We start from the raw sequence: 25915 nt of genomic DNA on the forward strand, positions 1-25915 counted from the left end.
TTTCCAACAGCCTAGTAATATACAATAGTCGACTTTATTACATTTTTGTAGTTTTTAACTTGTGAGTTAATGTTACTGTTATTGTGAATAATTAAAGGTACAATTGATTTAAAATTTCACAGTAAAGCATTCTAAGATACAATTAATCTTCAGAATTGCTAAACTGAATATTTACATATCATTTCATTATATACACTCCCTCACACAACGCTGCTAATTGTCTTGTTTTTGGCCATTCAGACAAAACAGAAACTGCAGCTGTAATGTCACTGTTATGTTTTCAGTGTTGTGGTCCTTTTCTAACTGACTCTTATCGGCCACAGATGTCTATACTGTGAATCCTTAATCAAAGCAATGCGTTGGACTATTTGCTCTTCAAACTGGGTATTCTGAAGATGTTTCCCCTGTTCAGGAAGGCTGTACTACATACCCAAACAAGGGGGAACTAAATTTGTCCTCAAAGAAATTTTATGGAGACTTTGATTGTAATCAGCACTGATAAAGGCTGTTTTTTTAGTATGATTAATGAAAGTAATACATTCATTTGGGGACAACTTACTTATTTCCTTTTTATTTTTATAGTTTTTTTGCAGTTATGTAGCAATAAACATAATGGAACAAATCATGAAGGTCTATCCATTTTTGGACTCAATGGGTTAAAAAAACAGTGGCATAAACAATTAATATTTATGATTATTCTTCATGCCATCAAGGTAGAAGTCATGAGTTGATATATAGTTTCTGCTTTGATACAAATGCTTCAGTAGGTGTGGAAATGCTGAATGGTAGCTTTAAATTGGAGAATTAAGGTTATGTATGGCTTCTTATTCTTCACTTTGACTAATTATGTCTGTCTCATTTTTTTGTATTCTTACAGAAGATAAATCACACGCAAACACAAAACAGATACATTACATTAAAACTCACATTAGGATTTAAAAACACAAGGAAAGAAACTGTTCCCCAATGATGCCTATTATATCATGTTCATGCAACCCAACACATATAGTCTATAGTCATCACTTTTCTTACTGACCAAAGTAGTCATTAGTAAGAGTTTACATATCCATATGTTCTGACCAACATGTCTTAAAACCTACAGCAAAATACCTGGCAATTACCTCTTAGCTGTACATATATTCCTAACATCATTTAAATGAATATGTTGCAACCTGGTAAACATGCATAGCTGGCAATTTTTACGTCTTATTTCTTTTACATTGGAAGAATTTTTTAAAATTAGAAGACATATTTATATGACTTCATACTGTGTTCTATTCATTTTTGTTTCAGTCTCCGTGTAGACGTTGACAACATTCATGGGATTCTTTCAAACCAACAGAATTATTTAAAAAAAAAAGGGGATGTATGCCCCTTCAGATAGTTTAGTGTTACATGTACAAGTACACTCATCTATACTAGACTCAAACACAACTCTAGTAAACATTAGCAGAGGAGTTATTCAGTCATTGGGTCCGTTTACAAGGTGGCTAAATTAAATATAATAGTAATCCTTTTTATATTTGGGTTGAAACATGAAGGAAAATATACACAAATATCACTGTCTTGTATTGGCTTTCTAAAGAGAATGTGGGTATTAAAAAGTCTATTAAAATTAACATAAATAGGTGAGACAAACACTCTAGAGGTAAAATCTATATGTAAAAACATTTTAATAGGCAGCAATTTAACACAAACTTCAAAAATTTAACAGTTCACACAGTCACAAAAGACAGGAAAAAATGTTTTAAATACATGCTGGAATTTTTCAAAGTTATCACATTTGAACAGTTTATACAGTTGGAGACGAAGTTATCTGGTTGTTCACTTATGATTGCCTCCTTGCCAGCAGCAAATGACAAATAGCTTTGGACTCACTCAGGATTTTTGCCATCTAATATACTGTACTCATAGCAAATTCCCTATACAAACATCCCTGAATTTAAAAAAAAAAAAAGTACAGTCCTTTAAAGACAAGACAAACCAAATGTGATCATATCAAATTCTTGTTGTTTCTCCACCCAAAATTGGCATCTTTAGGGAAAATCACCAGAATGAAATTAATAAACAACCTGGGCACCAATGTTTATCAGGCAACAATATGTGCATAAAGGTTGTCAATTATAACCAGCCTTACAAACACCAAGAGGAATTTGGCAGAATGAGGCTTGGAGGCACTCTCTAAATTAGTTGGCATAAAAGCTAAACTTTTTTTTTTCCCTTCCTGTGGTTGGGGGTATTTGCATAAAAAAATGGTCACTGCAAAAAACGTTCTGACATTTTTTTTTAATCATTCAGGAAGACATATATATCTCCCTCATGATAATGTTTAATTAAGAAGTACAATTACAACGAAAATATAAAGGAATTCCTGCTTAGCTAATTTTGTGCCAATTTAATGAGTTGCATTTTTTCAATTAAAATAAAACTGTCCAAGGCACAAGATTTGTAACTGAGCAGTATAAGGAGGGACATTTACTGCAACTGCATCCCTTATATGTAGTATAACCAAAAGTGCAGATCACTAAAATGAGTATAACTTCATTTCCACGTGTTTAATGATCAAAAAAGAAAGAAAGGGCTTTTAAGTGTCAGGCCAAACAAAATAAACCTTCTCTTTCCATGTAAACATAGTTGACTGTACTCGGCTTACCGTGGAGAGTTAAATCCACTATCCACCGTAATGCTGCTGCTGTCCATACTGTCAAGGCGGGCAGAATGTGCAGATTTTTGGCTGTTATTGTTGTCGGTTTCCTTTGGACTTAGAAGTGTGAGGTTCTTCTCAAACTTTCTTTGTAAATCTCTTTCCTTTTCTCTTTCTAAGAGCCACTGCATTGTCCCGCCATCCTCTCTGCTTTTCTCATCTTCTGCGTTTTTGTGGGTTGCATCATCTGAATCATCATCATCTGACACATTGTAATAATCAAATGAGGCTTCCTGGGCTCCTGTTGGTTGGTCTGGCCCTGGTGGTGCTGAAGCACTAGGTGAAACAGAAAGCAGACTGGGCTGTTCAAAGTGCTCACAGTTATTAAGAACCTCTGCCGATTTCATGTGCTGGGATTTTCGTAATGTACCAGATTTCTGGTAACTATTTTCTACATATCCAACATTATGAGGTGGTTTAAACAAAGTGTCTTTACTAAATAGTTCTTTTCTGTTATCTCCACTGTTTGGGTGGTCAGTATTCTGTTGGTGTATCAACCGTCCATTTGGTATTGTCTCTGGTGTAGGCACTGATATGATAATGCCATGTTGTCCTTTCATAGGGTCCTCTTTGTAATCACTGGAATCCCTTATCAGATTTGGGGTCTGCCTATCTGCTAGACACACTTTTTTGACTCCATCTGACAATGTCAGGGTGTCATAATCATGTTTGCTTATAGGGGATGGTGCTGTTAGAACAGTTTCATTGGATGTATTGCACTGAAAGTAATCATCAGATGTTGGCTTTGGTGAGCAAGTATTTAGCTCATTGTAGGCAGGCAAACTGTCTCTCAGTTTGGTATGTTCCACAGGACTACAGACTTTTGGGTCTTCTGAACTTACTTTGTCAGCGCCTGGCATACATATTTCAGCATTAAAGTTAGCAGCAGAAAGCAAAATTCTTTGATAATGGTGAGCCTGAGAAGGCCTCAGTGTACTATCATCAGCATAATAACGCCCTCCTTCATCTGGACTACAGCCTTCTAAATCCTCTGCTGTACCAACCGAGGCTGCGCCAAGTGGACCTTTTGAATTATCCATTGAACGCGATCTTTCTTTTGCTTTGCTAGATCGTTCATTGCGAGACTTTCTATCTTGCGTATGACTGTGACTCCGATGCACCTTTGAATGTGAAGTGCCTCTAGAGGGCTCAGGAAATGGCATTTCTGTTCTTCGTTTGGCAAGTTCTCCAGAAACATCCCACTCTGGTGTAACTGGAAAGTGAGACTCAACTATGTTGGGGTTGCTGTGTACAAAAAAATTATCTCCATTTCGATCTATACTGAATGATCCATCCCGTGGGGACCTGACAAGGGAAGAGCTATAAAATTCATATTCTCTTTCACCAGCAATGTCTAAGTGGGATCCCTCTGAAGGATCTCCTTTAGATGCTCGAGTCTTGCTATGTGACCGAGACTTTCCATGAGTTTTCCGATGGCCCCTACTTCTCTTACTTCTGCCACTGTGCTGAGTAGTGGAGCCTGCTTTGCTTCGTTGGGCCTTTTCCTCTTCTAATCTTTTCATCAGTGCTGTATGCCTCATGACATTTTCTACTGTAAGCTCTGGGTTAATACGACGAATTATTTCCATTTCTACTTCCCTCGGGATTGTGGAAGGTGTATCCTCATCTCTGAGAGGCCATTCCACAGGGGGAAACTGGGCTGAGAAAGTAGCTAAATGTTTAGTCTTGTCCTTTTTGAAACTGAGCCGGAACAATTTTAAGCCAAACTTCTTGGATTGTTTTTCTCCAGTGCTGCCCGGTTCTTTATGCTTGCTGAGAGTATCAGTCTTATATGAAAAGTTGACAGTACTTTTACTTTTTTCTGTAGCAGCTGTCTGGTAAACAGAGGGAGGACAGTATGCATCTTTGCAGTCTTTTGGGGATTTCCTCTGTAATGTGGAGGCATGCATACTATGCATATCATCCCGGTAACAGTTATAGGAATCGCAGTGGTTTTTGTGGTGGGTGCGTTCCCTAACGCAGCCTGAGGCAGATGGAGTAATAGTTCCAGACTGAGGAGAGGTACACTGCTGAGGCCTGTCAGGTATTCGCTCATCTAAATGATACCATTTACTATTTGTCCGTATAAGAGAAGGAGTAATAAAATAAGTCTGGGGTGTAACAATGAAGTAACCTTCTGGAGTTGGATAAATTTTTCTTTCTCTTACTAACATGTTCAGGGTGTGCCTTAGAATTTCAGGACTTGGTGTTGGAACACCTGAAATGAAAGGCATAAAAGGTACAGAAGTTAGCCAAGCAATAACAATACAAACAACTTTTTTTTTTTTTTTAATCTGGCTCAATAAGGGGACATTGCATGTTATTGTTATTTAAAAAACTGTAATTGATTTTTAATTGGAGTAACAAATTAAATAGTGTTAAATACTCATGTTAACATAACTTCATAGTATCTGAACAACATATTACCCAGAAAACTATTTGTTATAACATTTTTTTAAATCATTTCTAACCATTCATTTGTTCTTTATATGTATTTGTTTCTGTTGGGATATTGGACTATTATCTGGTAGCAACAGGTGCAAGGTGACCACCAGATGCCTGTTCCATGTGGGGCATGCCTGTGTTGTGCAACTTCAGGGTCACTAGTCAACTTGCCAACACAACTTTTGACTGCAGAATGAAATACATACAGTACCAGCGCAAAGTCTGGACATACACAGAAATTTTCATGTTTTTGATAGAAAATGATAACTTTTTTTTTAATCAAGATACAATTAAATTGATTTAAAAATATGGCCAAGACATTACCAATATTACCGGCTATTACTGTTTGAAATTATTTTAATTTACGATTCACATTTGACTGCAAAGCTCCATTTTAAGCAGCCATTTCTTCATTGTCCTAACAGTCAACTCCTTTAGCTTATCCTTTATTAGTCATTTTAAATGCTAATTAATTATTATAGAAACCTTTGTAACCACCAGGAAACTAAAGGAATGGCTGTTGAAAATAAGGCTTTGCAGTCATGTGAGAAATTAATTAAAAATTTAATTTCAATCAGGAATGTCCATTAGCAACAGCAGCAATGTTTTGGCTTTGTTTTTAAATCAATTTAAAGGTATGTTGCACTTAAAAAAGGATATCAGTTCTATCAAAAACATGAACATTTCTGGATGTGTCCAGACTTTTGACTGGTACCGTATAATTTTATAAGAACACGCAACCATTCTGGGGGGGGGGTTTATGTGATGTGAGATGGAAGTGTTACCCATAAAGAGCCATCAAATACTACAGCAACACCTCTCATTCTTAATTATTAAAGTAATGTGACTCATTTTTTTTTTTCATCTTTTTTCTTTCAGTAGGTTTCTCTTTAATGATCAACTGACAATATTTACATATCTCTGTATTATACTGTATAATAAAATCCTGGGACGAGACAAGACTTTTTCAGAGAGATACTTTCATGTCCCATTAGACAAGACTTTGTGCCAAGAGATTTAACCACGCCTGGGGCCAGAAATAAAAGGCAAAGAATAGATGACAAAGTAGAACATTGTAAAGATTTCAAAAACGTAGGCGTGATACACATGCAGAGCAGGTTATAGATAATGAAAGTACAAAAATTCGAAAGTCTCAAAAAAAATGATAGTAAAGATCGCATTAGCGCAACCAAGTAGAAATTATTACTCAATGAAATAATGGAACAGCGAAATGAGACTGAATATATTGTTTGGATTTAAACTTTTAGTCGGAGACTTGTAGATCATCTAATTCATGTTGCCATCAGGGAAAAATAGTGTTTCTTTTCAATGAAGAGCCGTATTCGTGAGAATTAAAAGATTTGTTATTTGGTGAAACTGAAATCCACATACGCGAGCGGCAGAGACGCAAAGTGGCAGGCGCCCAGTGCAGGCTGGGGGGGATTGTTTTGGTTGGCGAGTGAAGCCCCCTAGTTATATATAAAGAATATTAGTCTTCATATTTTCATTTTCAGTAGAAACCCTGGAATAGATACTTATCCTTCAATGTCAGAAATGGAACATGTCACCTTTCAGGCAAATTTTTTTTTTGAAAATCTGAAGTAGCATCTGGGTCAGTATACTATACAAAACAGCTAATTAAAATGTTCATTAAAATGTTAATTAATATTTTACAGATTTTAATCATCTGAGCATCAACATATACATCTATAGATTATTGAATGTTGATCAGATTTTTACTTTAGCAAAAATACTCAACAATACAAAAAGCATAGTGCAGTTTCCAGAAATACAACATGTTTGCCAAAGTAATACCTACTTAAGCTCCAACAAAAGCACTCAGAATCTTATACTGAATAATAAATTAAATAAATTTTAAGCTGAATGCATTTAAAGCAGAATATATTAGAACCGTAATAATAGTGGTTAAATACTCGCATGCATCAAATGCAAAATAATTCATTTTTAATGCATTTTTTCATTCATAAGAATATTCCTCTTTGCCAGTTAACCCAAACCCGTATATTTTAAAATGAAAATGCATTATTTTTGTAACTGGAAAAACAAAACATAACATTCTTAAACCTGCTTAATCTAGTTCAAGGTTCTTTTTGGGGCTAAGCCTATCCCAGCAGCACTGGGGCAAAGACAGGAACTAGTCTCGAGTCAGTCTATTGCATGACCCACTCAGACACATACTTATTACATGGGGCTAATTTAGAGTCACTATTTATATTAATGTGCACATTTTCAGATACAGGAAGGAAGGGAGAAGACCAGTGAAATAGGAGAATTTACCCATTCAGTTGTGTCAAACATGTGATACAAACCATGAAAGCTAGCAATGGTGCAAACAAACAGCTGTGCTAATGCCACTTCTAATAGGATACTAAAGACTTGTATATGAATTTTGAATAGAAACCACCTAAAACACAAGGAAAATGAACATTGTGACAGAAAGGAACCAAAATGCTGAAAAAAAAAAACTACTAACAGAAATAGAATATAAAGCAATAAAGGCTACCAAGTTTGAAGGTCCACATAAAATTTCTTCCTGATATGTTCACAGAGAAGTTGTTCCAAGTGTATTGGAATGGAGGGTTTTAAGAAGTATCTCATTAGATCACAAATTGACTCTTTTTAAAGTTCAAATTGTTATTCATGAGAAAAAATGAAATATGACAGTACAGAATAAAGGAAATGAATATAAATTATCAATGTATAAAAACTTGCAGTGCATATGCTATAGCGATAATAGGCGTGTTTCTGCAGGAAATTTGCAATCATGCAACCAGATTTGCCCCCTTTATTCACAGTATCTACTGCCTGGAGAGCAAAAAAAAAAATTGTGCTCTTGTTGGTTACAATCGGCAGCATCAGGCAGATTATAAAGGTGAGAATAAGTCCTGGGAGTAATTGAATTATTTTGTAAAGGCACAATTGTTATTTGTCTGCACCGTTTGGACTGTATTACTTCAAATAATACAGAGAGTCTGCATACAAATCTCAATGCACTCTGTTTTTTTTTAGCCTAGTGATTGGGCTTCATAACCATTTTGTTTTCCCAACACAATAGCGTAAAATCTACATTTTTCAACAAAAACATCATGATTTTGTTAAATGTGTAGATCCTACAGCAATATCTTGATCCTAACAATTAAACTTACCTTTCAAAGGATCATTGGCATGGCCCAGAGAAACAAAACTCCTACAAAACCAGACTATTTCCCAGGATAATCGATTAAATTATTTGTCGACTGGGAACACTGAAAATGACTGTACATGTTTCAGCATGCTTAAAATGCACACATAATCCTTGAATATAGAAGTGTTTAAAAAAGTCAAATCAAAACAGAATTCTAAACATTTTTAAAATTCATTTAACAGCCATCTTACCTTTATTTCATGTATATGCCATTGCAGTAACCCAGAGAATTTGAGGGGGAATTTGGCTTTCAGTGTCATTCTATTAGGAAGTTAGAAGATATATTCTTTATACAGGATGGCCCACGAAAAAGTAGCCTGCCTCCCTGGTGAAAAAAGGTGCCCTTCCATAAAGAAAGAACTTGAAATGCAAAAATCTTTACTCACTCTTTACAGAAAGTGCTGAAAATGATTCTTTGTGGAATGGAATACGTCGCTCAGCTCGTACTCACACGTTTGCACTATGTCTACACAGCTTTCGTGATGAGGGTAGTCAATCGGCCCGCCAATCTGGCAGGAAGGCGGGCTACTTTTTCGTGGGCCACCCTGTATATTCAACCAGGCACTGCTCATCACTTGTCCAATACAGTCCACACAGTGAAGCATGGCGGTGGCAGCATCATGCTGTGGGGGTGTTTTTCAGCTGCAGGGACAGGACGACTGGTTGCAATCGAGGGAAAGATGAATGCGGCCAAGTACAGGGATATCCTGGACAAAAACCTTCTCCAGAGTGCTAAGGACCTCAGACTGGGCCAAAGGTTTACCTTCCAACAAGACAATGACCCTAAGCACACAGCTAAAATAACAAAGGAATGGCTTCACAACAGCTCTGTGACTGTTCTTGAATGGCCCAGCCAGAGCCCTGACTTAAACCCAATTGAGACCTAAAAATGGCTGTCCACCAATGTTTACCATCCAACCTGACAGAACTGGAGAGGATCTGCAAGGAGGAATGGCAGAGGATCCCCAAATCCAGGTGTGAAAAACTTGTTGCATCTTTCCCAAGAAGACTCATGGCTGTATTAGCTCAAAAGGGTGCTTCTACTAAATACAGAGCAAAGGGTCTGAATACTTAGGACCATGTGATATTTCAGTTTTTCTTTTTCAATAAATCTGCAACAATTTCAAAAATTTTTTTTGTCTGTCAATATGGGGTGCTGTGTGTACATTAATGAGGGAAAAAATTAATTTAAATGATTTTAGCAAATGGCTGCAAAAGAGTGAAAAATTGAAGGGGGTCTGAATACTTTCTGTACCCACTGTGTGTGTGTGTGTGTGTGTGTGTATATGTATATATATATATATATATATATATATATATATACTGTATGCAGTAATATGAAAAATGTTAGGATATACTATTCTATTTACTCTACTTTCAACAAAACTTTCATTTCCTAGGAACATCTGAGTATTGGGGTGTTTTCCAAACAAAGATTTTTAGTGAAGCAGTATTTAGTTGTATGAAATTAAATCAAATGTGAAAAACTGACTGTGCAAAAATTTGGGTACCCTTGTTATTTTGCTGATTTGAATGCATGTAACTGCTCAATACTGATTACTTGCAACACCAAATTGGTTGGATTAGCTCGTTAAACCATGAACTTCATAGACAGGTGTGTCCAATCATGAGAAAAGGTATTTAAGGTGGTCAACTGTAAGTTGTTCTTTCCTTTGCCTCTCTTCTGAAGAGTGACAGCATGGGACCCTCAAAGCAACTCTCAAAAGACCTGAAAATGAAGATTGTTCAGTATCATGGTTTAGGGGAAGGCTACAAAAAGCTATCTCAGAGGTTTAAACTCTCAGTTTCAACTGTAAGGAATGTAATCAGGAAATGGAAGGCCACAGGCACAGTTGCTGATAAACCAACCGAGGTCTGGCAGGCCAAGAAAAATACAGGAGTGGCATATGTGCAGGATTGTGAGAATGATTACAGACAAGCCACAGATCACCTCCAAAGACCTGCAAGAACATCTTGCTGCAGATGGTGCATCTGTACATCGTTCTACAATTCAGCGCAATTTGCACTAAGAACATCTATATGGCAGGGTGATGAGAAAGAAGCCCTTTCTGCACTCATGTCACAAACAGAGTTGGTTGTTGTATGCAAATGCTCATTTAGTCAAGCCAGATTCATTTTGGAACAAAGTGCTTTGGACTGATGAGACAAAAATGTAGTTATTTGGTCATAACAAAAAGCTTTTTGCATGGCGGAAGAACACCGCATTCCAAGAAAAACACCTACTTACCTACTGTCAAATTTGGTGGAAGTTCCATCATGCTGTGGGGCTAGTTCAGGGACTGGGGCCCTTGTTAAAGTCGAGGGTTGGATGAATTCAACCAAATATCAACAGATTCTTCAAGATAATGTTAAAGCATCAGTCACAAAGACAATGACCCAAAACACAGTTCAAAATCTACAAAGGCATTCATGCAGAGGGAGAAGTACAATGTTCTGGAATGGCCATTACAGTCCCCTGGCATGAATATCATCGAAAATCTATGGGCTGATTTGAAGCAGGCTCTCCATGCTTGGCAGCCATCAAATTTAACTGAACTGGAGAGATTTTGTGTGGAAGAATGGTCAAAAATACCTCCATCCAGAATCCAGACACTCATCAAAGGCTATAGGAGAGGTGTCTAGAGGCTGTTATATCTGCAAAAGGAGGCTCAACAAAGCATTGATGTAATATCTCTGTTGGGGTACCCAAATTAATGCACCGGTCTATTTTTTTTATGATGCATATTGCATATTTTCTGTTTATCCAATAAACTTAATGCCACTGCTGAATTAGTACGGTTTCCCTAAGGCATGTCATATATTAAAAGGAAGTTTCTACTTTGAAAGCTAAAACATAAAGCTAAAGATAAACAAAAGTCCAAAGAATTAAGAGGGGTTCCCAAACTTTTTCATATGACTGTGTGTATGTATATATATATATATATATATATATATATATATATATATATATATATATATTACTAGCATAATACCCACGCTTCACAGCAGAGAAGTAGTGTGTTAAAGAAATTATGAAAAAGAAAAGGAAGCATTTTAAAAATAACATAACCTGATTGTCAATGTAATTGTTTTGTGACTGTTATGAGTGTTGCTGTCATCAAGGATTTGATTATCATTATTTCTTTCAATCAGGTTAGTATTTGGAGGAAGTGTTGTGTTCAAGTTACATTCCGTGTTTGTCAACTGTTGTGAAGATAACAGGTTTCATTCATCGAAGTGTTCACTACGCAAATCGCTAAAGGCAAGGAGGTGTGTATTTTGAACGAAAAGGGAGAAGACAGTGAAGGAGTGGAAAAGTGAGAAGAAAAACTGTTTAAATAAAGAGCTGGGAAGGTGAATGGAAAGAAGCAGCCAGCGGTAAAGCAAGTAAGACTCCGTAATAAGGACGGTTGGGTGCACGTAGAAGGTGTAACAATAGGATTGTTAAGAGTTATAATAATGTTCCCGCAAGGAGGGTTTAGAGAGAGGCACCGGGAGAAGTTTAGAATAGGGAACCCCGTGTGACTGTTCTGCTGTTCTCCTTTGACAGTTCTGTGGCTCTGCATATTTGTATGCACCTCTCTAAACTTGCATCAATGGTTCCGCACACAATTCGGTCACATATAAGGGAACTTTTAATCTCCCCAAAATTGCATGTGCCTGCTAACACTCTCAGATCTGTGACATAGTCGTCTATATTTTCTCCCCTTGTCTGATTTCTTGAAAAAAATCTGTACCTCTCTATAGTTTCGTTTATTTTCGGGTTATAATGTTCATCAAATTTACGTATCATCAAGCTCATGGTTAACTCATCAGGTCTTACATCACCGGTCAGCACCTGACACGATTCTCTGCCGCTCTCTCCAATAAGATAATGGAATAATCTGACCTTAGTGTTTTCCTCTGCCTCCGGCATTGCAAGTTCTGTGAATAATCTGAACTCGTCCTTCCATGTTCTCCATCACTTTGCCAGGTCTTTAACATCAAGGCTTAATGTCAGCGGCGGTCTCAGACCCTCCATTTTCCTTTCATGTTAGTATCTCCGCATCCTGAACTTTTAACATCAGACTGGCGTGACTTTCGGCGCAGTTCCGTCTGCTACGCTGCCACCATGTTTCTCTCTTGAGATTATTAAAAGGCACAGACTCATGCTTCCAGTTTGTGTCTGTTTATTTCACAGTAGTTAAAGCCAGAACAAAGTCAGTTCACGTGAGCCACTCGGAGTACATGCATCGAAATTTCTCAGCTGTGCTTGTGCTATCTTGTGCGATCTATCTCGTGAATATCGTATTCGTCTTAGTCATGACAAATGCCACCGGCAGCGTGTCTATGAACTTAAGGTTTACACCGTAGCTGCACTTATGAATATGCTTGTATGCATCACTCGCTTCAGAGTCTGTTGCTGTCTTCTCAATTGTGTAATGCGTTTTTTGTTCAGTGCTCTTTGGAGCTCTTCCTTGTTCTCTGCGTACTGCGTTCACAGACAGTTCACGTGAGCCGCTCGGTGTACATGCATCGAAGGTTCTCAGCTGTGCTCGTGCTATCTCGTGCAATCTTACGATGTTCACAGCTTTATTTAATGTTAGCTTAGACCCGGCACTTAAAAGTTTCTCTCGCACTTTCGCTGAGTTTGTGCCAAACACTAGTCCATCCATGACTATCTCATCTTTGTTTGTATAAGCACAGTCCTTCACCCGCGAATATTTAGCGGCAGCGTGTCTATTGGATTGCTGCCAACGGACGGCCTTATATGGGCAGGCACTCAATTACGTGGGAGGAGTGACGATGCGGGACGCAACTCCGCCTCACACGGCGACCAAGCTGCAGGCTATGGTCGTATATATGTACGAAAGAAGGTTCCAGTTATGACTGTTACGCGTAAACTGCCTAACTTTTGTAAGTAAGCTGTAAGGAATGAGCCTGCCAAATTTCAGCCTTCTACCTACACGAGAAGTTGGAGAATTAGTGATGAGTCAGTGAGTATTTATGTGTACTGTGGCAGAAAAGTAATGAGACTGGCAACACTGCAAGCGATCTGGCAACGCTGCGCTGTTGTCCTTGATAGAGCACGTATCAGTACCTCCCATAGCTCAGTGCGAGTTTCAGCTCCTTCCGCTAACTACGTGATTTTGTGACTGCTATTAGCAAAGTTGTGTTTTTGGTTGTGGCCACACAAAATGGAACAGCCAATTTGGAGCAACGTTGTGCCATTAAATTTTGTGTTAAGCTTGGAGAATTTTTATAAAGACATCCTTGAAAGGCTCAGAAAAAGGGTCATTCGCGTGAGACCAGACATTGCAGACAAATGGTTGCTCTATCATGACAACGCCCCATGTCACACTGCCCTCTCCATAACAGAATTTTTGACCTCAAAAGGCATTCCTGTGGTTCCCCAGCCCCTTATTCACCTGACCTCAGTCCGTGTGACTTTTTTCCTAAACTGAAAAATGTCCTCAAAGGATGTCATTTCGGGACTTTAGAAAACATCCAAAAGAGTGTAACGGACATGCTGAAGACCATACCGGTTGAAGACTTCCAGCGCTGCTACCAACAGTGGGAACAACGTCTCCATCGGTGTGTAGCTGCCCAAGGGAACCACTTTGAAGGGGATAACATTGATGTTTGAAAAAAATAAAAACTTTGGTAAATTAAAAAATCAGTCTCATTACTTTTCTGCCACACCTCGTATATCTCTCTATTATAAAAGAAAATCTTGAGACGAGACTATTGCCAAGAGATTTTTTTAAAATCCCGCCCTCCTCGCAACTATTTTCTATCACATCCACAGTCCTCTCACCTCTCATTCGTGTGAATGCTTTTGTCAGACACAGTTCCTGCACTCTCAGCTCTTATAAATTGTTACATTTTCCTCAGTTTAAGTTCCCAATAAAGAAGACTTATTATGTCCAAATCTTATTGAAGAATTTCATTTCGAAGGGTTATCAACAGAAGAAATGAGTACATGGGCAATCCTAGCACTGAGAAACGATGAAGTTAAAGAAATTAACACGAAAATTGACGATCGATTACATGGGCAATGACATGTAAAATTTTAACAGGCGACAAGAAAGGTAATGTGGTATATCTTCCGCTGATAACATTAGACACCAAAACAGATCTTGATATGCCATTCGTATTAAAATGTTTACAGTTTCCTGTTACAATAGCTTTTGCTATGACAATTAACAAAATCACAGGGACAAACATTAGAAAAAGTCGGTTTATTTATTAGAGAAAAAGAAATGAAATGCAATCACGGGCAGTTATACGTTGCATTGTCATGATATAAGTCTAAACACAAAGTCAAAATTCTATGTGTTATTGATGAAAAGTTTTACAGTAAAGTGTAAGTTTAAAAATTATTTGCATATAAATTTCAAAGTCAAACAGAATGAAAACGTATAACACAATCAATACCTCTAACGCAACATGAAACATAATTTTCTTTCAATTTATTACATTTTAGTATTTTTTTTTTACTATGGTTAATTACATGCTGTAATATAAAATAGGTCTATTATGCTTATGTAACAATTCCCATGAAAATAAAAATCTGTTTAAATTGTACATCCGCCACCACATATGTGAGCGGCAGATCTGTGAAGTGGCTAGCGTGTAGCACCCACCTGGGGATTGGTGAGCGAAACGAGTAGGGAGCAGAGCCCCCCAAGAGTATGTGTGTGTGTGTGTGTGTGTGTGTATATATACTGCTCAAAAAAATTAAAGGAACACTTTTTAATCAGAGTATAGCATAAAGTCAATGAAACTTATGGGATATTAATCTGGTCAGTTAAGTAGCAGAGGGGGTTGTTAATCAGTTTCAGCTGCTGTGGTGTTAATGAAATTAACAACAGATGCACTAGAGGGGCAACAATGAGATGACCCCCAAAACAGGAATGGTTTACCAGGTGGAGGCCACTGACATTTTTCCCTCCTCATCTTTTCTGACTGTTTCTTCACTAGTTTTGCATTTGGCTACAGTCAGTGTCACTACTGGTAGCATGAGGTGATACCTGGACCCTACAGAGGTTGCACAGGTAGTCCAACTTCTCCAGGATGGCACATCAATACGTGTCATTGCCAGAAGGTTTGCTGTGTCTCCCTGCACAGTCTCAAGGGCATGGAGGAGATTCTAGGAGACAAGCAGTTACTCTAGGAGAGCTGGAGAGGGCCATAGAAGGTCCATAACCCATCAGCAGGACCAGTATCTGCTTTGGGCAAAGAGGAACAGGATGAGCACTGCCAGAGCCCTACAAAATGAGCTTCAGCAGGCCACTGGTGTGAATGTCTCTGACCAAACAATCAGAAACAGACTTCATGAGGGTTGCCTGAGGGCCCAAATGTCTACTGTGCCCTGTGCTCACTGCACAGCACCGGGAGCTCAATTGGCATTTGCCATAGAATACCAGAATTGGCAGGTCCACCACTGGCGTCCTGTGCTTTTCACAGATGAGAGCAGGTTCACCCTGAGTATATGTGAAAGACGTGAAAGGGTCAGGAGAAGCCGTGGAGAATATTATGCTGCCTGTAACATCGCTTAGCATGACTGGTTTGGTGGTGGGTCAGTGATGATCTTGGAGGCATATCCATGGAGTGACTCACAGACCTCTACAGGCTAGACAACGGCATCTTGACTGCCATTAGGTATCAGGATGAAATCCTTGGACCCATTGTCAGACCCTACGCTGGTGCAGTAGGTCCTGGTTTCCTCCTAATGCACGACAATGCCCGGCCTCATGTGGCAAGAGTATGCAGGCAGTACCTGGAGGATGAAGGAATTGAAACAATTGAATGGCCTTCACGATCCCCTGACTTAAACCCAATAGAACATCTGTGGGACATTATGTTTCGGTCCATTAGGCGCCGCCAGGTTGCTCCTCAGACTGTACAACAGCTCAGGGATGCCCTCATACAGATCTGGGAGGAAATGCCACAAGACACCATCCGTCGTCTCATTAGGAGCATGCCCCGACGCTGTCAAGCATGCATACAAGCTCGTGGGGGCCACACAAGATACTGAAAAGCATTTTGAGTAGCAGAAATTAAGTTTTTGAAAAAATGGACTAGCCTGCCACATCTTCATTTCACTCTGATTTTAGGGTGTCTACACAATTGAGCCCTCTGTAGGCAGAAAACTTTTATTTCCATTAAAAGACTTGGCATCCTTTTGTTCCTAAGACATTGCCCTGTCGTTATTTGTATAGATATCCAACTTCATATTGAGATCTGATGTATCTAATGTGTTTCTTTAAAGTGTTCCTTTAATTTTTGTGAGCAGTGTATATACAGTACAGGCCAAAGGTTTGGACACACCTCCTCATTCAATGTGTTTTCTTTATTTTCATGACCATTTACAGCACTCCATCACTCTCCTTCTTGGTCAAATAGCCCTTACACAGCCTGGAGGTGTGTTTGGGGTCATTGTCCTGTTGAAAAATAAATGATCATCCAACTAACCTGACTTCTGCACAACACAACTGCTGGTCCCAACCCCATTGATAAAGCAAGAAATTCCACTAAATAACCCTGATAAGGCACACCTGTGAAGTGAAAACCATTTCAGGTGACTACCTGTTGAAGCTCATCGAGAGAATGCCAACAGTGTGCAAAGCAGTAATCAGAGCAAAGGGTGGCTATTTTGAAGAAACTAGAATATAAAACATGTTTTCAGTTATTTCACCTTTTTCTGTTAAGTACATAACTCCACATGTGTTCATTCATAGTTTTGATGCCTTCAGTGAGAATCTACCAATGTAAATGGTCATGAAAATAAAGAAAACACATTGAATGAGGTGGTGTGTCCAAACTTTTGGCCTGTACTGTATGTATATACATACATACATACATACATACAGACAGACAGACAGATATATACACATACACTCACCTAAAGGATTATTAGGAACACCTGTTCAATTTCTCATTAATGCAATTATCTAATCAACCAATCACATGGCAGTTGCTTCAATGCACTTAGGGGTGTGGTCCTGGTCAAGACAATCTCCTGAAATCCAAACTGAATGTCAGAATGGGAAGGAAAGGTGATTTAAGCAATTTTGAGCGTGGCATGGTTGTTGGTGCCAGATGGGCCGGTCTGAGTATTTCACAATCTGCTCAGTTACTGGGATTTTCACGCACAACCATTTCTAGGGTTTACAAAGAATGGTGTGAAAAGGGAAAAACATCCAGTATGCGGCAGTCCTGTGGGCGAAAATGCCTTGTTGATGCTAGAGGTCAGAGGAGAATGGGCCGACTGATTCAAGCTGATAGAAGAGCAACTTTGACTGAAATAGCCACTCGTTACAACCGAGGTATGCAGCAAAGCATTTGTGAAGCCACAACACGCACAACCTTGAGGCGGATGGGCTACAACAGCAGAAGACCCCACCGGGTACCACTTATCTCCACTACAAATAGGAAAAAGATGCTACAATTTGCACAAGCTCACCAAAATTGGACAGTTGAAGACTGGAAAAATGTTGCCTGGTCTGATGAGTCTCGATTTCTGTTGAGACATTCAAATGGTAGAGTCAGAATTTGGCGTAAACAGAATGAGAACATGGATCCATCATGCCTTGTTACCACTGTGCAGGCTGGTGGTGGTGGTGTAATGGTGTGGGGGATGTTTTCTTGGCACACTTTAGGCCCCTTAGTGCCAATTGGGCATCGCTTAAATGCCACGGGATACCTGAGCATTGTTTCTGACCATGTCCATCCCTTCATGACCACCATGTACCCATCCTCTGATGGCTACTTCCAGCAGGATAATGCACCATGTCACAAAGCTCGAATCATTTCAAATTGGTTTCTTAAACATGACAATAAGTTCACTGTACTAAAATGGCCGCCACAGTCACCAGATCTCAACCCAATAGAACATCTTTGGGATGTGGTGGAACGGGAGCTTTGTGCCCTGGATGTGCATCCCACAAATCTCCATCAACTGCAAGATGCTATCCTATCAATATGGGCTAACATTCCTAAAGAATGCTTTCAGCACCTTGTTGAATCAATGCCACGCAGAATTAAGGCAGTTCTGAAGGCGAAAGGGGGTCAAACACCATATTAGTATGGTGTTCCTAATAATCCTTTAGGTGAGTGTGTATATATATATATATATATATATATATATATATATATATATATATATATATATATAGTGGAACCTCGGGTGAACCTTTGGTCGTGACCTGAAGTAATTTCGCCCATAGGATTGTATGTAAATACAATTAATCTGTTCCAGACTGTACAAACTGTATGTAAATATATTTTTTAAAGATTTTTAAGCAAAAAAATAGTTAATAATACCATAGAATGCACAGCGTAATAGTAAACTAAATGTGAAAACATTGAATAACACTGAAAAAACCTTGAACAGAGAAAAGTAATATTGCAAGAATTCATGCTATAGCCTTACGAACCAATCGCTGTAAACACTTTTTTTTTTTTTTTTTATGAGTTTTGCACAGGGAAAACATGAACATTTGAAAAATCCGTAATTTAATAAACACCAAGAAAAGTAACATTGCAACAATTCACGCTACAAACCGATCGCTGTAAACAGAAGTGAAATGGAGATTAAAATCCAATAGAAAAAAGTCTTCATTAAGTACAACAAGGTTAAAACAATGCTCGAATCAATCTCTTCAAAAACAAGCCTGGTGCATTGCTTAAGTGCCTTCTTGGCCTTACGCGGCCAGCCCTCCCTCTCTGTCTCGCTCACTCGATGCACTGGGAATGCAAAGGGAGATACTGAACACGTGTGGAAATCATCGGCGGGTACGAACCGGAAGGGAAACTGGCTTGTTCGTTACCCTAGTGTGTGGTCGTGAACAGATGTAAACGTTTGGCAAACTATTTGGTCGTAACCCGATTTGTATGTGGTCCGTGACGTTCATGACCCGAGGTTTCACTGTATGTGTATTGTGAAATGAGGAGTCCCAACACACTAAAAGAAGGTTTGGGGCAGCCACCCGTATATTGTTCCTAGCTGCAAAAGGATCTTTGAGAGCACAATTGACGTTGCTGGTTTGAGTTCCCAAAATGAACTGACTCAGTTTGTCAATATGATGGATTTATAGTCTGTAACCTGGAAGTGACTTTACTCTGGGAGCCGGAACCAGAAGTGAGATCAGTTTGGCAGCCGGAACCGGAAGTGATGCCAGTCTGGGAGCCGGAACCGAAAATGATGTTGAATCAGGCAGGTTTTCTCGTATTTGATCTGCAGAATTAACAGAAACAGGTTTAGAGCACCCCGCAACCCCCTGGCCCGGCGGGTAATCACCTCCACTTGGTCTATTCAGCTCACTCCTAGTCGCATGTGTGTGACAGTAAATATATGTATGTGTGTATATATGTACAGTGTTCTCCCCAGAAATTTTTTCCAGCCAGGTGGGGCAGGACGGGGAAATTTGGTGGTCGGGAAAATGAAATCTGCACTATTTTTATTAGTTAATTATTTTCCAATGCTCAATATGACTGCCTTTTTTTAAGGTTTAACACCTGTGCCAGAATATGTTTATTAAATTTAAGTAAGAAGTATCCAATTCAGGATCCTGCAACCCTTACAAAAATTTTAAATAACAATTGTTATGACATAAACCCAGAGGCACAAGTATTGCCACTGTTGGGAAGAAAAGTGAAAACAATGGAAAAAAAAAGAAGTATGAGAAACCTAATGAAGAAAAATTTAAATATATTCTTCCATGCCAACTTGTATATGCAGAAGGTGTCTTCAGTTAAATATTTATTCTTCTTTTCTCCCTAGAGGCCCAGTTGTCTGCAGCATTCCCATAATCAAAGTCCCCAGGATCTGGGCCCTATTTACATATTCATGCGATTTATCAAATATGTCTTAATCATTTTAAAGGCAGAAAATCCCCTTTCACATTCAGCTGTGCTCAATGGAATCACTAGCCCAATATGAACTAGTTTGGCTAAATTTGGAAATGAGCTCTGATGTCATAATTTTTAATAAAATCTGTTTGGGACTGAAGGGCTACCATTTTTGGAATAATGATCCTTGGGCACAATTGCACAACCGGGGGGAATTAACGTAGTTGGAGAGAGTCACACCTGCACGTGCATATATATATATATATCGATACTAATAACAAAAATAAAGCCGTCACTGACTCACTGATCACTAATTCTCCAACTTCCCGTGTGGCTGGAAGGCTGAAATTTGGCAGGCTCATTCCTTACAGCTTACTTACAAAAGTTGGGCAGGTTTCATTTCGAAATTCTATGCGTAATGGTCATAACTGGAACCTATTTTTCTCCATATACTGTAATTGAGTTCAGCTCGATGGCTGTGGGGGCGGAGTTTCATCTGACATCATCACACCTCCCACGTAATCACGTGAACTGACTGTGAGCGCAGTACGTAGAAAACAAGGAAGAGCTCCAAAAAGCGCTGAAGAAAACATGCATTACACAATTGAGAAGGCAGCGAAACAATAATAAGCGAGCGAGTGACACATACAAGCATATTCATAAGTGCAGCTACTGCGGAAACAAAGCATGGTGTAAACCGTAAGTTTAAATTAAGTTCATAGACAGGCTGCCGCTGGCGTTTGTCATGCCCACAACTAATGCGGGATACAAATTTAATGAGAGGACGTAGGGTATAAACGAGATTTTTGATCACTTTGTAACTCTAAGTTAAAATTGCTGGTGAAGGGCTGTGCTTATGCAAATTCAGAGACACTGTGTTTGTGGGGGGATTGACAGTTGAGGCACGTGGGGGAGTGACATCATCCTCTCCCCTCCAATTCACCTCATTTCGCTCTGAGCTGAGCTCCGCAACTAACGCGGTCTGGCAGAAGCAACTTTGTCACGCTGCCACCAAATGCTCACAGAAAAATCCACAAGTTAATGCACACGCTGTCTGTAGAGTTTCTCCACACTCTGAATTCTCCAGGCACTACTTACAAAAGGTTACATTGACAATCATGTTACGTTATTTTTTAAATATTTCCTTTTCTTAGCACAGCTGAGAAGCTTCGATGCATGTACTCCATAACACGTTAAAAAAATACCGCATTTAATCACACTTTGCATTCCAAGCAAAGGGAAACATTTGTCAATGCATGATTTCCTGGTACATCGATTACATTGATGCACACATCAGAGCTACAAAAATGTAAGAGTCGGAAGAAAGAGCGTTGCTAGGACTGATCGGAGGCAAATTTAATTTCAAAAGACTACCCGACGGAAGCCTTGATAAAAGCGTGGTTTTGTGCAAACTGTCCAAATACAAACCTGATTGAAAGAAATAATGATAATCAAATCCTTGATGACAGCAACACTTATAACGGTCACAAAAGTTTTACATTGACAATCATGCTACGTTATTTTTAAAATGTTTCCTTTTCTTAGCACAAGCACAGCTGAGAAGCTTCGATGAATGTACTCCATAACGCGTTAAAAAAATAACGCATTTAATCACACTTTGCATTCCAAGCAAAGGGGAACTTTTGTCAATGCAAGATTTCCTGGTACATCGATTACATTAATGCACACATCAGAGCTACAAAAATATAAGAGTCGGAAGAAAGCGCGTTGCTAGGACTGATCGTAGGCAAATTTCATTTCAAAAGACTACCCGACAGAAGCCTCGATAAAAGCATGGTTTTGTGCAAACTGTGGAAAAATGAGCTGGCATACCACCGACGCACTTCAACCTTACGGTACCATCTAAATGCAAAACATGTTACAGCGAGCACAGAAACTGCACTAGCAGTTTGAGTACCAACAAAAGGTGTCGGCAGCCCAAACCTCATGAAATGACTGGCTTCAGGACCAAAATTAGTAAGTCAACATCAGTCAAACTTACAAATTCTCTTGCAAAATGGATTGCTTTGGACTGTAGACCACTAACAGCGGTGGAAGATAGGGGGTTAGAATATGTGCTACGGTTAGCGTCAGGAGATCCAACTTTCCAACTGCCGTGCCGAAAGACTATTTCAAGTAAAATTTAACAGCTTTATGACACTGAAAAACAAGCAAAACTAGATGCATTACAGCGCGCGGACTTTGTGGCTCTTACTGGGGATCATTGGACTTCCGTGACAGTTAGTAATTTTAATTACATCTAATTACAAAATGTTCAATGATAACACTGTTTTAGCCTAATGTACAAAATAATTTTGGCTAAGGTTACTCAGAGTTTAAAGGTGAAGCTGGTCAAATTACCTTTTATGTTTCTGCCTTATTTTTTTTTAGAAGAAAAACTGCACTTTAAATAATAATAACAAACATTTCAACATAAAGACAATACCATTCTGAAAATGTAATTAAAGTACAGTGAACCCTCGTTTATCACGGTTAATCCGTTCCAGACTCTACCGTGATAAATGAATTTTCGTGAAGTAGGATTCTTTATTTATAAATCGAATATTTTCTCAGTTAGAGTATAGAAAACCTGTTTATGACCTTCTAAATAAGTTTTTTTAACATTATTAGAGCCCTCTAGACATGAAATAACACCCTTTAGTCACCATTACACTCGTATTACCCAATATATTAGACAAAATAAGAGAAAATAAGACATATTAGCCATTAAAAATATCATATTACTAGGCGCACTCGACTTTTATCCTCAATTTTTGTGCGCTCCATGTGTACATCAGGCATGTAAGTTTACAGAATGAGAACATCAAAGTGCCCATTCATAACATCTCCTGAAAGTTTTTTTTATCCCCTCAAGTGCCTGTCCAAAGTCGTACAATGTCAGCCCAAATCTGTACCGCTAAAGACGGAGTTTCATGCACTAGTTAAGCTATAGATGAGAATAAGCAAGCACCATCTACTCTGATATTTACTACGCGGTGAGGCATTTGTACTCCATCAACATTAATTATTTCCAGAGACATAATTTTGTCTATTTTTCCAGCGCATCGCGCACAAAAGCAAGGGAACGATGACAGCACCAGAACTCTGCTCACATCGCGTTGCTTCATACCTCAAGCCGCAACTAGTAAGTCTGTAATAAGCGGAATACCGCTACGCTTTGAACTCACGGGACGGAAGGACAATCCCGAACGCTTTTTTATAGTAGATTATTGTACTGTACATTTAATTGCACTCAACCACTAACCTATGAAGGCACGACCTCAGTGGGAGAGTCTTCAGAGGTGGTGCAGTATCTTCAGCAGGTGCATTGTTGTCTTCAGTGAAGAAGTACTAGGCAGTGGGTGTCTGGGTGCGAGGCTGAAGAACATCTTGATAGGCAGTTGCTGGCACTGTCTTTTCATATGCGTGAGGAGGCTTTTGTAGGGTATTGCCATCTTTAATCATATCCAAGAGTTTCACCTTCTCCTGGATAGTAAGCATCTTCCTCCGGCGCTTAGTTTTATTGTCAGAAGGCTTAGAAAAAGCAGCACTTTTAGGAGCCATTGTAGGGCTTAGATAACAGTTCTCAGAAAGCTTACGCGAGTGACGTAAGCGTGTATGAGAAAAAAATCGCGATAAAGTGAAGACGCGAAAGTCGAAGTGTGATAAAGCAAGGGATCACTGTACTTAAAATACCACTTTTTTTTTTTTAAGTCTGCCCAATTTTAACATATTTATATATACATATCTACATATATACACCACACACACACACACACACATATATACACAAACACACACACACACACACACACATACATATACGTACAAAATCTTTATCTATCCATTCCTAAATAATTAAATGGGCAGGCTATTTCGTATCAGTGCAATACGATGCTTGTTAAAATGGATGACTCTTGCTCTTTTGTGCACTTAGTGCTGCATGGGTATTATGAACTATCGTATCTGTTCAAGTTCTATTTAAATTTTAAATATAAGTAGTTTTTATTTAGTCGACAGAAATATGTTTGGTAGGAATGTAAGTTAAATTTAGTCATCATTGCATAAATTTTTCTTCACCATAAAAATGTAAAGACTAAATTCAACTTACATTCCTACCAAAGATATTTCTGTTGACTAAATAGAACCTACCTATATCCAAATAGAACTTGAAAAGATATATTTTTTTCGAATCTGATCGCGCATTTTAGATCGACTTGACGTGCACTACATTGAGCCCGCGTGCTATTGTGCTGTCGCCTGCCTGCCTCAATAAGTCACCGTCACTTCGCTCTTACTTTTTTACTGTTCATTTAATCATGGCTAGTCGCGAAAAAATTAGAAAATGGAAGGAGGATTATATTGAGTATGGCTTTACCAAAACAATTATTGATGGCGAATAAAGTATCCATTATTCATAAAGTTTCAATTGGTGATCTGGTTTTCTGCGTTAACCTCATATTTTTTTCATAATTCTTCTCAAACCAAGGGGGTGCGAAATCGGGATCATCCGTCACAGGGTGTGCAAGTGTAAAATGAATCAGGAAGCGCTGATATATATGTATATGTATATATATATGTATATATATGTATGTATATGTATATATATGTATATGTATGTGTATATGTATATATATATGTATGTATATGTATATGTATATATATGTATATGTATATGTATGTATATATATATATATACACACATATATACACACAATATATATATATATATATTCAAATAGTTTTACTATCAAATAATGCAAAGAGTACTCGGCACGTGTTTCAACCTAATTTTGAGCTCATCAGGCGTACACACTCACTGCACCCCCTCTCGGGAATCGAACCTCGGACGTCAGCGCTAGAGGCGAAGCCTCTTGTGTTGCGCCACGGCATGTGGTTCTTTTATTTGACAGTATGTAGATCGGGGTGTATATAAGATAACTCCTGTAGCCACAATAAATGCCTTTATTGAACAGACAAACCAGGGGTGAGCAAGTTCCTTTCTACTGCAGCCACAGCTGCGACACACATAAAAAACATCAATAATAACTCATAAACTTGCAATATTATTTATGAAAATCGCAACATCTTACTCACCAAAAATTCGGATTATTTGTAAACAAAATCCATCGTCCTCTCTTTCCTCAAAAACAGTTCAATTAGTCTTTTGTACAGATTATCCGTGCGCTTCAGTTCCATCAAAAAGTCCCTTTCTTTCGCCATCGAAGCTAATGCTGAAAGTCGAACCTGCCCTGTCGTATTTCTGGCATAAGTTTTAATTCGCTTTAGTGCTGAAAATGTCCGTTCGTCACTGTACACAGGAATGGTCACCGCCAAATATACCAATGTGAACAGCTGCCCCATGCTGTCATTCAGATTTTTCTGATGAAGTCAAGGAGATCAGTGGGAGATTTTCCTGCAAAATCATCCATGGCATACATTACAGTCAGTTCTGTTTTTAGCCAAGACAGATCAAAAACCGCTCCGTGGCTCTTGTGTTAAACTGGAGAAGGCTGCATGTGTGAAATTTTTCTTGTATTCCCGAAACTTCTGGGGCTCGAGGAGCATGACAAACATCAGGTTTTCGTGGTCGTGAAATCTGGTCTGTGTCTGGCAAATAATATTGTCCAGAATCCTGCCATGGAGTTGGCCGTAGTGCGCGCGAAGACACTCGGAGCGCTTGCGGTGCATTCAGTGGCCTCGTAGAGTTCCTCATATCAGCTTCT

The 25915-nt window shown here is 38.8% G+C and overlaps 1 protein-coding gene across 5 annotated transcripts in view; it reads right to left on the reverse strand.

Annotated features, from left to right (window-relative positions):
- The window catches only part of stox2a (storkhead box 2a), a 367273-nt gene that overhangs the window by 16679 nt on the left and 324679 nt on the right, over positions 1 to 25915 (reverse strand). For all 5 annotated transcript variants that reach the window (XM_039751028.1, XM_039751029.1, XM_039751030.1 and 2 more), the window contains exon 3: positions 2654 to 4922. In XM_039751028.1, the coding sequence (XP_039606962.1) occupies positions 2654 to 4922 (2269 nt within the window). The remainder of the gene's footprint in view (positions 1 to 2653; positions 4923 to 25915) is intronic.

Source organism: Polypterus senegalus, chromosome 4 (assembly GCF_016835505.1).
Source record: "Polypterus senegalus isolate Bchr_013 chromosome 4, ASM1683550v1, whole genome shotgun sequence".
NCBI classification, from domain to species: domain Eukaryota; kingdom Metazoa; phylum Chordata; class Cladistia; order Polypteriformes; family Polypteridae; genus Polypterus; species Polypterus senegalus.